At 43.1% G+C, this 13,767-nt stretch overlaps 1 protein-coding gene across 1 annotated transcript in view; it reads right to left on the bottom strand.

Moving 5' to 3' along the window:
- Positions 1-4,235: 4,235 nt before the first annotated feature.
- LOC141191539 (uncharacterized) overlaps positions 4,236-13,767 on the bottom strand; it is a 29,531-nt gene continuing 19,999 nt past the window's right edge. Inside the window, exon 7 of the mRNA XM_073661434.1 lies at positions 4,236-7,665. Coding sequence (XP_073517535.1) covers positions 6,497-7,665 — 1,169 coding nt within the window. The 3' untranslated portion in view covers positions 4,236-6,496. The remainder of the gene's footprint in view (positions 7,666-13,767) is intronic.

Genomic DNA, 13,767 nt, shown 5'->3' with positions numbered 1-13,767 from the left:
TGAACCAGCAGATATCACAAAGTGTGTTCCCATACACATTTATATTTGTCTGCATCAATCAGCTATCTGAATGTTTAGGTATCAGACGTACATGTCAGATGTGCTAAGAGGAGTTGTAGTTCCTTCCCCCTCTTTCTGGCTTCCGTAGAGTATAGATACAGCAGGCACTTTGTGATATCTTCTCGCATCGGAAGTATCCGCACAGGCAGCGGCGCTCCCCGGTCCTCACTAATAGGATTCCGCTCTCCGCACCTCACCAATATGATTCGCTGATTGGTCGCGCTCTCCGCACGCGACCAATCAGTGATCTTGGCGCTAAAGTTAAATACCGCTCTGCTGATTGGTCGAGGCCGCCGGCCGCGACCAATCAGCGATTTTGGCCCCAAATTTAAACACCGCTCTGCTGATTGATTGCGGTCGCTGGCCGAGATCAATCAGCAGTATTGGCGCAAAATTTAAACACCGCTCTGCTGATTGGTCACGGCCGACAACCGCGACCAATCAGCAGTATTGGCGCCAAATTTAAACCCCGCTCTGCTGATTAGCGCGTCCGCCGGGTGCGAACAATCAGCAATTTTGGCACCAAATGTAAACCCCGCTCTGCTGATTGGTCACGGTCGCCGGCCGCGACCAATCAGCAGTATTGGTGCAAAATTTAAACCCCGCTCTGCTGATTGGTCGCAGTGGCCGGCCGCTACCAATCAGCGATTTTGGTGCCAAATTTAAACAACGCTCCGCTGACTGGTCGCGGTCACCGGCCGTGACCAATCAGCAGTATTGGCGCCAAATTTAAACACCGCTCTGCTGATTAGTAGCAACCACCGGCCGTGACCAATCAGCCATATTGGTGCCAAATTTAAACACCGCTCTGCTGATTGGTCGTGGTTACCGGTCACGAATAATCAGCATTATTAGTGCCAAATTTAAACACCGCTCTGCTGATTGGTCGCGGCCGTGACCAATCACCATTATTGGCGCCAAATTTAAATACCGCTCTGCTGATTGGTCACGTTCGCTGGCCGCGACCAATCAGCATTATTGGCGCCAAATTTAAACCCCGCTCTGCTGATTAGTCTCGACCGCCGGGCGTGACCAATCTGCGATATAGGCGCCAAATTTAAACACCGCTCTGCTGATTGGTCGTGGTTACCGGTCACGAATAATCAGCATTATTAGTGCCAAATTTAAACACAGCTCTGCTGATTGGTCGCGGCCGTGACCAATCACCATTATTGGCGCCAAATTTAAATACCGCTCTGCTGATTGGTCACGTTCGCTGGCCGCGACCAATCAGCATTATTGGCGCCAAATTTAAACCCCGCTCTGCTGATTAGTCTCGACCGCCGGGCGTGACCAATCTGCGATATAGGCGCCAAATTTAAACACAGCTCTGCTGATTGCTCCCGGTTGGCCGCATACCTATTCCAGAATACCTGATGCATTAGAATCGGGCCACCATCTAGTTTATTATATATTTTAGTAGTCTGAGTCAGTCCATTTTATACTGACTCCGACTCCACCAAAATGGACTCCGACTCCACAGCCCTGGCAGCGATTGTAGAGAAAAAAAAAAAAAAATCTGGTTAACTAAATATGGTGAATAAAAATAAATAAATACAATGTATAGTACTGGAGAACTATACTAGATATTGTTTTTTAAAAATATCCTACTAGGTGAGGCATAAAAAAAAAGTTGTTTTTAGTAGTTTAAGTACTGAGTGATGACAATAATATCAATGATAACAACGACAACCATATAGTGACACAGAGTACTGGGAATAGAGGTCGTAAATGACATGGAGTCCATGCTGTAGAAATCCTTTGCAATATTAAAGTAACAGAGTGCAGGGAATAAAGGCAGTCAATCATAATCCATGCTGTAAAAATGCTTCGCAGCTTAATGCTTGTGCTACGGTTGGCGTGCCCTTTATATAATCTCTACAGTTTACCTTACGGCTGCAGTCAGAGCAAGATCCAAAGAAAACTGAAATTGTCCGAAACCTGGTTGTGGCCGGTTTATGGTGAATTGATTTTCTTTTAGCTACCGGATTGTTGCCACAACAATACTCACTGGGACCTACAGTAGTTTAGAAATTCTTTTGTAAAAGATGCCATCAGGATGTTTTGCAACAATAAGTTTGTAAAGGTTTTGAGACAGTTCACTGGCTTTACCCATCATGAGATGTTTCTTGTGTGACATTCTGGTGAAAATTTCATGTCAAAAGCACCTTTAAAAATATACTTACTTAGAAAATTAGTGAGGTGTTCAATACTTATTTCCCCTGCTGTATAACAATGTGAAATATTGATTGTACATTGAATATTGCTTTTTATTGTTGTTTGGATAAAGGTATTGCATATATTTTTTAATTCTAATACATTGTATTTTTCTGACTATAAAACACACCTAACAATATCCAAGGTTTATGCAGCAGAAAAAAACAAAACATTTTTTCTACTAATTAAATCATCCCTGATCGTGTAAAGTGGAGGGATGAATATTCCATATTTTACCCTAGTGCCTTGAAAAAGTAATAAATCTATTGTTAGTGTTTCTCTGCACCATGTGTTTTATTCACATATGGCTTCATAACATAAACTTTAATGAACACTCTACAGCGCACATATACAGTACAGACCAAAAGTTTGGACACACCTTTTCATTTAAAGATTTTTCTGTATTTTCATGACTATGAAAATTGTACATTCACACTGAAGGCATCAAAACTATGAATTAACACATGTGGAATTATATACTTAACAAAAAAGTGTGAAACAACTGAAAATATGTCTTATATTCTAGGTTCTTCAAAGTAGCCACCTTTTGCTTTGATGACTGCTTTACACACTCTTGGCATTCTCTTGAGGAGCTTCAAGAGGTAGTCACCGGAAATGGTCTTCCAACAATCTTGAAGGAGTTCCCAGAGATGCTTAGCATTTGTTGGCCCTTTTACCTTCACTCTGCGGTCCAGCTCACCCCAAACCATCTCGATTGGGTTCAGGTCTGGTGACTGTGGAGGCCAGGTCATCTGGCGTAGCACCCCATCACTCTCCTGCTTGGTCAAATAGCCCTTACACAGCCTGGAGGTGTGTTTGGGGTCATTGTCCTGTTGAAAAATAAATGATGGTCCAACTAAACGCAAACCGGATGGAATAGCATGCCGCTGCAAGATGCTGTGGTAGCCATGCTGGTTCAGTATGCCTTCAATTTTGAATAAATCCCCAACAGTGTCACCAGCAAAGCACCCCACACTATCACACCTCCTCCTCCATGCTTCACGGTGGGAACCAGGCATGTAGAGTCCATCCATTCTCCTTTTCTGCGTCGCACAAAGACACGGTGGTTGGAACCAAAGATCTCAAATTTGGACTTATCAGACCAAAGCACAGATTTTCACTGGTCTAATGTCCATTCCTTGTGTTCTTTAGCCCAAACAAGTCTCTTCTGCTTGTTGCCTGTCCTTAACAGTGGTTTTCTGGCAGCTATTTTACCATGAAGGCCTGCTGCACAAAGTCTCCTCTTAACAGTTGTTGAAGAGATGTGTCTGCTGCTAGAACTCTGTGTGGCATTGACCTGGTCTCTAATCTGAGCTGCTGTTAACCTGCAATTTCTGAGGCTGGTGACTCGGATAAACTTATCCTCAGAAGCAGAGGTGACTCTTGGTCTTCCTTTCCTGGGGCGGTCCTCATGTGAGCCAGTTTCTTTGTAGCGCTTGATGGTTTTTGCAACTGCACTTGGGGACACTTTCAAAGCTTTCCCAATTTTTCGGACTGACTGACCTTCATTTCTTAAAGTAATGATGGCCACTCGTTTTTCTTTACCTAGCTGCTTTTTTCTTGCCATAATACAAATTCTAACAGTCTATTCAGTAGGACTATCAGCTGTGTGTCCACCAGACTTCTGCACAAGACTGATGGTCCCAACCCCATTTATAAGGCAAGAAATCCCACTTATTAAACCTGATAGGGCACACCTGTGAAGTGAAAACCATTTCCGGTGACTACCTCTTGAAGCTCATCAAGAGAATGCCAAGAGTGTGCAAAGCAGTCATCAAAGCAAAAGGTGGCTACTTTGAAGAACCTAGAATATAAGACATATTTTCAGTTGTTTCACACTTTTTTGTTGAGTAAATAATTCCACATGTGTTAATTCATAGTTTTGATGCCTTCAGTGCGAATGTACAATTTTCATACTCATGAAAATATAGAAAAATCTTTAAATTAGAAGGTATGTCCAAACTTTTGGTCTGTACTGTATACAGTTGTGCTCAAAAGTTTACATACCCCGGCAGAATTTTCTTGGCCTTGTTTCAGAGAATATGAATGATAACAAAAAACTTTTTCTCCACTCAAGGATAATTGGTTGGGGGAAGCCATCTACTGTCAAACTACTGTGTTTTCTCTTTTTAAATCTTAATGACAACCAAAAAAAACATCCAAAGGACCCTGATTTTGACCAATCAGTTAGATACATGTGGGGCTGGAGGAGAGAGAACAGTTCTCTCAGTAATCAGGAAGGACACTGTCTCAGAGTTCTCCTGTCACAGGAAGTTGCCTCCAGGCTATAAGATGCACTCACTTATTAGAAAGATTTTTTTCTTGCTAAATTTGTGCCTTATACTCCAAAAAATATGGTAAGTTCTGAAGTAATATCCCTTTCTCATTTAATTATACGACTGTGTTATATGTTTTTGTACAATTTGTCAATAACTTATATAGTTATTTTTGATGGTCAACAAAATTCGATTTTCCAGTAATTAATTTTTCACACTCTAGGTATCATAATTACTTCTCTCTGTGTGGGATGTTTGATGTTTAAAAGGGTTGTCCACTACTTGGACAACCCCTTCTCATCACTGATGTTTGATCCTGTTATAATAAAAACAGTTATGCTCACCTCCCGTGCCAGGGCCATTCCAGCAGAGTCAGCATTTGTGTTTCGGGGCTCATGTGAGGTTGTTACGTCATGTGAGCCCTGCGCTCAGTGCTGACGTCACTGTCTCCACCTTCTGACAAATCCAACATTAAGAGAAGGTCAAAGAGCAACCACAGCCCTGGCTTCCTGTTAATGTTCAACACGTCCGAAGGCGGGGACAGTAAAACTGGCACTAATTGGGTGCAGGGTTCATATGATGTAACAACCTTACATCAGTCTTGGGAACGTGAGTGCCAATGCCGCTGGAACGGCCCTACCATGGGAGGTGAGTGTTTATATTTTAACAAGGCTAAGTATGAGGAATGAGAAGTGTGACGAAACAGGTTGTTACCTTAATCAGACAGATGTTTAGATTTGTTAAGCCAAGAGAAATACACCATTGGGTTTGTGTTGACTTGTGAATGTATGTGTATTTCTGTGGCTGGTCAAGGAGGACATACTATTATGTGTATAAACCTGAATGTTGACTTCTCTTGGTTTTGAAACAATAATGTTTGTTAATATGCTAATTATATATTATGCTAAAGCCAGCTAGATGTTGATTTGCAAGAGCTCCCTGCTATACCAACTATGTAAATTGATTAAATGCTCAAACAATGAGACCTGAGCCCTGTGGAATAATACCCTCCCTAATCCTTGACCTGTGGATGTGTACTTGAAAGGACGATTGTAACTATTTAAGAGACATATGCCTCTGTAGCAGTCAGAATTGAAAGAATCAAAGATCAGTCAGACTCTTCAGAACATCAGTTTGGTAGCATGGCTTCATCCAGAAAGACACAGATTTCGATTCTACATGATTCCGGCCTAAGGGTACATGGCCCTGACTGGAAGGATACGGATCTGCTCCATTGACCATCAGAGAGCTCATGGATACAGTTGGGGAGACTAGGTTGGGACAATGAAGTCACCTGGCCCTATGGATATGTTGTTTGGGGTTGCAGGTGGGACCCTCCGGTCTCCTGGAACCCATTGAGACATTCGAAGAAACCAGATTGGGACCAGCCGGTCATCTGGCCCCATGGATACTCTCGGAGAGGTCAGTGTGCCACCCTAGGGGCTCTTGGCCTTTTTCCTCGATGGACTGTCAGCTTCCTAAGCTTGCCGCTACATTCTCTCTGTGGGGGCCCGCAAAAAGGAGGGGTGGGGGGTACTGTTTGAGGTCGTTGGCTCTGGAAGTTCCAAAGTCGCAGCTTTTCTATTCTTGGCGGGCCAGCGGAAGGGTGAGACTGTGTAATGTTGCACCATCTTGGGTATTTGCTGGGACTGTTCTATGTATTTATTGTCTGTTTGGTGGTTCAATAAAATATTGCTACACTGTTTTACCCTCACCCTGTGTTGTCTGAGTAGTACTAAGCCCAGGGAAGATGCCGGGTCTTCATAACAAGGGTTTGTCCTAGTATTGTACAACCAATTTAAGAAGATACAATTTTTGGTTAAAAAGATGTCCAACATTCTGAAAATGAAAAAATGCTTGTCCCGTGTGTGACTTCTATAATGTGTATTTAAAGTTGATTTCCGTGTAAAAGATTTCCCACATTAAGAACATCAAAAAGGCTTCTACCCTCTGTGTATTCTCTGGTGCTTAACCAAAGTTGATTTAAGGCTAAAACATTTCCCACATTTTGAACAGTAAAATGGCTTCTCCCCTGTGTGGGTTCTCTGATGCCTAACAAAATTACATTTTTTTGTAAAATATTTCCCACATTCTGAACAGGAAAAAGGCTTTTCCCCTGTGTGAATTCTCTGGTGGCTATCAAGATGCCCTTTCTTGTTAAAACATTTCCCACATTCTGAACATGAAAAAGGCTTCTCCCCAGTGTGAGTTCTCTGATGTGCGATAAGATTAGATTGATCAGTAAAACATTTCCCACATTCTGAACATGAAAAAAGTTTCCCCCTAGTGTGAGTTCTCTGATGTGCGATAAGATTAGATTTATCAGTAAAACATTTCCCACATTCAGAACATGAAAAAAGCTTCTCCCCAGTGTGAGTTCTCTGATGTGTGATAAGATTTGATTTATCTGTAAAACATTTCTCGCATTCTGAACATGAAAAAGGCTTCTCCCCCGTGTGAATTCTCTGATGCTTAACAAAATTTGAATTAAAGTTAAAACATTTCCTGCATTCTGAACATGAAAACGGCTTCTCCCCCGTGTGAATTCTCTGGTGTTTAACAAAATTTGAATTCAAGTTAAAACATTTGCCACATTCTGAACAGGAAAATGGCTTCTCCCCTGTGTGAGTTCTCTGATGACTAACAAGATCTGATTTCTGGTTAAAACATTTGCCACATTCTGAACAGGAAAATGGCTTCTCCCCTGTGTGAATTCTCTGGTGTCTAACAAGATTTGATTTCTGGTTAAAAAATTTCCCACACTTAGAACACGAAAATCTATTCTCCACTGTATGAATTTTTTGATGTTTAAGAAAAGATATTTCAAGGGGAAAACTGTTTCCATATTCTGAACGTGAAAATGGCTTATTTGCTTTAGGAGCAGTTCGTTTTTTAATGATTATTTTGTGAGTTTGATTTTCCTTAGTAGTCGGTAATGAATCAGAAGACTGGACCTGTTTCATAGGATCAGATGACAGATCTTTGCTGTGAAGGGATGATGGTATATCTGCAGTAATGGCATTCAGTTCAATTGTATGTTGTGGGATCTCAAGCTCATCTGATTGAAAAACTGAAGATGACGGCTGTCCCTCTGATCTCCTGGTACAGTCATCTGCCAAGAAAAAAACAATTATTATTTTTGAATAAAATATCCTTGAATTTTATATTGTGTAATATTTCTACTTAAACCGTCTGTAAAAATGGCAAGTTATATAAAAAGCACTAAATTACTTACCGGTAATGTGATTTTCCTGAGCCCATGACAGCACCACAACGAGAGAGGCGATCCACCCTACCAGGACAGGAAACCTACAGAATAAAATGGTGGCGCCTCTCCACCACCTCAGTTGTTTACAGAGCATGAGAGGACACTACTTAATAGTTATATATCCCATGATTTTTGCTTCTACACGCCGCGTGAATCAAACATCACGAAGAGAATGAAGTGATCAACTTCTACCAGTGATGGGAGGGAATATAAGGGTGCTGTCATGGGCTCAGGAAAATCACATTACCATAAGTAATTTAGTGTTTTCCTATCACCCATGACAGCACCACAACGAGAGATTTACAGAGAAAAAACTTTAAAGTTAGGGTGGGACCACAGCCTGTAGAACAGTTTTCCTAAAGGAAAGGACAGCAGAAGATCCCCGATCAAGTCTATAGTGTCTATAGAAGGTGCAAGGTGAAGACTGAATCGCAACCTTACAAAATGCTTTATGGGGACATCCGCTTTCTTATTGATCTGCCATGGATTCCCCGGATTAGCACAGAAAGTAGGGTGCACAATTTCCTGACTTCTATGGAAATTGGAAGCCATCTTCGAAAGTTGGGTAGCTCCGGAACTGGCCCATCTTTTAGGATCTGTATAAACAAAGGATTAACCGACAAAGCTTGAATGTCATTAACTTACCATGCTGAGGTGCTCAGGGCCACCGGGATAATAGTCTTTAATGTGAAGACGCTGAATCCATGGGTTCAAGCGAAGGCTTGGATTCAGATCCCAGGGTGCCATCTTTGGACTGAAAAAGGGCCTAGATCCAAAACTCACTTTCACATTCCTTGCTTATTCAATGCAGGTTGAACACTGTTCCAGTAGTCTATGGCTAAAAAGGTCCACTGGTAATTCTCTTCCTCTTTATATGAGGTGCTGTTAAAGATAAAAGGTGAGACTTCGCCATCTGAACTGATTAGACATAAGTGTCATTAGGGATCTTGGCAGAGTTCCTCCATAATAGTTTACGTAAGCTAAAGCTACTCTGCTGTATGAGAAGACCTTTACATGGTGACCATGTATAGATGAATGGAGCTTTCTTATATACTGTCTAAAGCTTCTTTAGGTTAGAGGAACCGGGTCTTTAGAGGCAACACATGGGTATATACCTGTAACCATGCTACTACAGGAATGTAGGAGATTAAAGTTATTAACAGCAATATTGCCTTGTTCAGAGTTGCGGCCAGACTGCTTATTAATTTTGACATATAACAGGACTCCTTATTCTACCTTGGGAGACCACAACTCTTACTCACTGCCCAGTGAGTTCTGTAGCGCTCGACGGATCTGCCCATAATCCCGAAATACTTGAGGTAAACTATTGTCAATGCCTCTTCCTTCAATATGAGAGTTGCCCTAACTACTATAATTCTCCATAAAGCCTTAAGGCTCATTAACATCTGAATGGAAGGTCACAAACTGAAAGCCTAAATCCTCATTTTATGCCAAGAAGTATTCTCAGGAAATTTGATGTTTCATGTGAATTGAAACCTGATTGTATACCTCCTTAAATGCCTATACTACTATATAGCAATTAGGAACTGCAGATTTACTAGCAGGTCTTATAGAGTCCATTTCCAATTATCTAACTCTCAGGAATCTGTACAGCCCATTCAGGTTGTAGCAAACCCAGGTAGGCCTGGGTTAAATAATAGCTTTACAGGTCTTGATTAGGGCACCTGGAGAGCTAAGCACCAGAGCAGGCTAGGCATTCACCTTAGTAAGACTGCTGGAAAGCAGAGCAGACGGTATGTGTCTTGGAGATAATCAGAGACACAGGCCAGACTTCACAAGTATCAGTGGTTGCCCTGGATAAATATTGTTGTTGTTTTTTTTAAATCAAATATTTTTTATTGTTAAAACTTTTTTGTAACACAACAGTAAAACAAATAAAACAACCCAACCAAAGAAAGGACCCAGTCCCTATTCTATCCCTCCTCCCACAACACATCGCTCTTTCAAACAAAACATTTTGAGTTAAATGTTCCACAGTTCTGTCCACAGCAAATTAACAATCTTACAGTATGAATAGTCACAATTGTATTAAGGGGTATCGATAAATATTGTTTTGTTTGATCAAGCTGGGTTAGCTGAACTGTATATGAGTAGTCAGGGTCTGTCCTATTTAGTCAGAGCTTGGACAAGACCAGAAATATTAATGTTTATGACTTCTGCGCAACCTGTAAAAAGCAATAAAACTGCACTCGATTGGACCAAACACACAATGGCTGTATGAACACTACATGATGCCTCCTACCTTTAAGAATGAAACCCTAAAAGGTTTATTATTAACCTGCAAAACTAAGGAAGCGCTCTTATTGTCACCTGCCTCCAATCGGCATTCCACCGAGCCAGCTGAGCACCAGCCAGGAATACTGCCACTCTCTGTCTCAAAATAGAGGCTAGGATATTTTTCCCCCTGAATTCAGTAAGCTTGCCATGCACAGTTTACAGTTGCTGAACTTGGTTTTATCAGACATAAACTTAGTTGTGCAACCAGTACCTTTACAAAGAGGGACTATGAGGCACAGGGGCGCTACAAGTCACAGACACCCTATAAAGCACTACAAGGCACAGGGGCAACCTGAAGCACCGAGAGACAATATCAGGCCCCATGAGGTACTAAAAGGCACTGTGTAATGCTATGAGGTACTAACAGGCGCTATACGGCACTATGAATTCACCATAAGGCACTATGATATGCTATGAGTCACTATGATATGTTATGCTATGAGGCGCTATGAAGAGCCATAAGGCGCTATGAAGTGCTATGAGGCACTATGCCATGAGGCACTATAAAGCACTGTGATGTGCTATGAGGCACTGTGATGTGCTATGAGGCATTATGCTATGATGTGCTATGAGGCATTATGCTATGATGTGCTATGAGGCACTATTATGTGCCATGAAGCACTATGCGGCACTGTGATGTGTTATGAGGCACTAAGATGTGCCATGAGGCACTATGCTATGATGTGCCACGAGGCACTATGCTATGATGTGCCATGAGGCACTATGCTGTGCTATGAAGCACTATAATGTGCTATGAAGTGCTATGCTATGAGGCACTATGATGTGCTATGAAACGCTATGCTATGACGCACTATGATGTGCTATGAAGCGCTATGCTATGATGCACTAGGATGTGCCATGAGGCACTATGCTATAATGTGCCATGAGGCACTATGATGTGCTATGAGGCGCTATGCTATGAGGTGCTATGCTATGACACACTATGATGTGCCATGAGGCACTATGCTATGCTATGAAGCGCTATGCTATGAGGTACTATGATGTGCTATGAAGAGCTATGCTATGAGGCACTATGATGTGCTATGACGCACTATGATGTGCTATAAAGCGCTATGCTATGATGCACTATGATGTGCTATGAAGCGCTATGCTATGACGCACTAGGATGTGCCATGAGGCACTATGCTATGATGTGCCATGAGGCACTATGATGTGCTATGAAGAGCTATGCTATGCGGCGCTATGCTATGAGGTGCTATGCTACGACACACTATTATGTGCCATGAGGCTCTATGATGTGCCATGAGGTGCTGAGAGGCACTATGATGTGCTATAAAGCGCTATGTTATGAGGCACTATGCTATGATGTGCTATGAAGCGCTATGCTATGTGGCACTAAGATGTGCTATGAGACACTATGATGTGCTATGAAGCACTTTGCTATGATGTGCCATGAGGCGAATGAGGCACAATGATGTGCTATGAAGCGCTATGATGTGCCATGAGGCACTATTATGTGCTATAAAGCACTATGCTACGAGGCACTATGATGTGCCAAGAGGCGCTGTGAGGCACTATGATGTGATATAAAGCACTATGCTATGAAGCACTATGATGTGTCATGAGGCGCTATGTTATGATGTGCCATGAGGCACTATGATATGCTAAGAGGCACTATGATGTGCTATGAAGCACTATGCTATGATGTGCCATGAGGCGCTATGAGGCACAATGATGTGCTATGAAGCGCTATGATGTGCCATGAAGCACTGTGAGGCACTATGATGTGCTATAAAGCACTATGCTACGAGGCACTATGATGTGCCAAGAGGCGCTGTGAGGCACTATGATGTGATATAAAGCGCTATGCTATGAAGCACTATGATGTGCTCTTTGTGAAGCGCAAAGAGTAATCCATCTCAATGAAGGATAAACCTTTCCTTTGGGTGGTAAATCTCAATTGTCAGACTAGCCCCACCCGAAGGAGCCAACTGATGAGACGCAGCTGGACAGCAGACCTTCACAGAGACCATGTGCTGTATTAACACCATATGCCGTCCTATGGATGGAGTAAACAGACTGGAGGACAACAGTAAAAACCTCTGAGTGTTACTTTAACATTTACTCAGCAGATTGAGGCTCATTTTTGTGGTAAATTCTGAAGCCCAATCATGAGGCTCTGTGCGGCCCAGACATATGGCTAACTTTAGCCTAGAGGTCTAAGGTCCAGCTTCCCTCCTGAAGCCAAATCTAAAGCACGAGGCCCTTGGCCCAGATGGTGTCTTACAGAGCGCACACACCCATTTTTGAGTTTTGCGCTAACTTCCTTCAGCCTTTCCTAGTAACCATAACAAGGAAAGGGCCCCATAAACCAGGTAAACATTCACGAAGATTACTCACCACCAGATTCGAAGGCTGGACCAAGTCACAGACCTGTTCCTCTCCATCCGTGCCTGAGCAATACTGGGGTGGTCAAACCCAGGCAGGGGCGCCTCCAACAGTGAGCTGATCAAAGCTGGAGCTGCCGACCCCAGACAGGGGCGCAGTTCCACAGCAGCTTCTCCACTGATGCACGGAGCTGGAGCTGCCGACCCTAGACAGGGGCGCAGTTCTACAGCTGCTCTCTCACTGACGTGCAGATCTGGAGCTGCCAACCCCAGACAGGGGCGCAGTTCCACAGCAGCTTCTCCACTCATGGAACTGGAGCTGCCGACCCCAGGCAGGGGTGCCGCTCAGACGTATCTGGATCTTCAACAGGTAAGCCTGTCTAAGTTTCTCCCATCAAAGACCCACAAGTACGCTCGTCATCAGGGCCGCAGGCTGGTACAAAACAGTAGCCGGAAACATGTTAGAACACATGGGTCTCCGCTACTTCTTTTTTCACCGGCGTGTGTCTTAGGGCGCGATTTCCTGGATAGCGTCCTGCGCCTGCGCAACCGGGATGCGCAGCTGCCAGGCCACCATAAGGTAATGGTGCGGCTGCTGCTCACGCCCGTCCGACGGAACAGGCCCCCTTGGACTCACCATGGTGCTCCCAGGTCCCTATGTCCCTATTCTGTAGGTTTCCTGTCCTGGCAGGGCGGATCACCTCTCTCGTTGTGGTGCTGTCATGGGTGATAACAAAAATGGAATTATTTACCAAGACAATGGTAGTTCACAGTCTAATATAAAACCTCATAGCAGAAACCAGTAGAGTGTGGTGTTCAACTGTTTGTTCATGCTGCCTCCCAAATATGGAATAAAAAGCCACCAAACAATGTTATGTAGATGAAAATAATACCAATAAAAAATTCTACTCATCTCGCAAAAAACAACCCCCACTCAGGTCCATCATCCGTCAATGGAAAAACACATTATTAGTGGCTCAAAGGCTTTTGATAGGGAACATGGTGTCACGGGTGTGTCAGAGGTGACAGACAATCGCCCTGCAGTTGGCTGCAGGAGAACCCTACCTTTGGCATTACAGACATCTTCTTAGAGGCTGTCTCTAGGACCCAATGGTTACCTCCCTCTGGCTAATTAACACTTTGCCTGGGTGTTTAAATACCTGCTGTGTTTCAGAGGGAGTTGCTGGTTATATTCATTACTACTTGCTTAGCAAGAGCAGTACTTCGTCCTCTCTGGAGCTTGAGGACGTGTGCGAATTTGTTTGGAGTCGTCTAAAGCTAAGCCATTTTCCCCGTTTGT

Source organism: Phyllobates terribilis, unplaced genomic scaffold (assembly GCF_046119375.1).
Source record: "Phyllobates terribilis strain yellow unplaced genomic scaffold, ASM4611937v1 Scaffold_47__1_contigs__length_9908305, whole genome shotgun sequence".
Taxonomy (NCBI): domain Eukaryota; kingdom Metazoa; phylum Chordata; class Amphibia; order Anura; family Dendrobatidae; genus Phyllobates; species Phyllobates terribilis.
The sequence above is the reverse complement of the archived record's forward strand: the minus strand, read 5'-3'. Positions and strand labels throughout refer to the sequence as shown.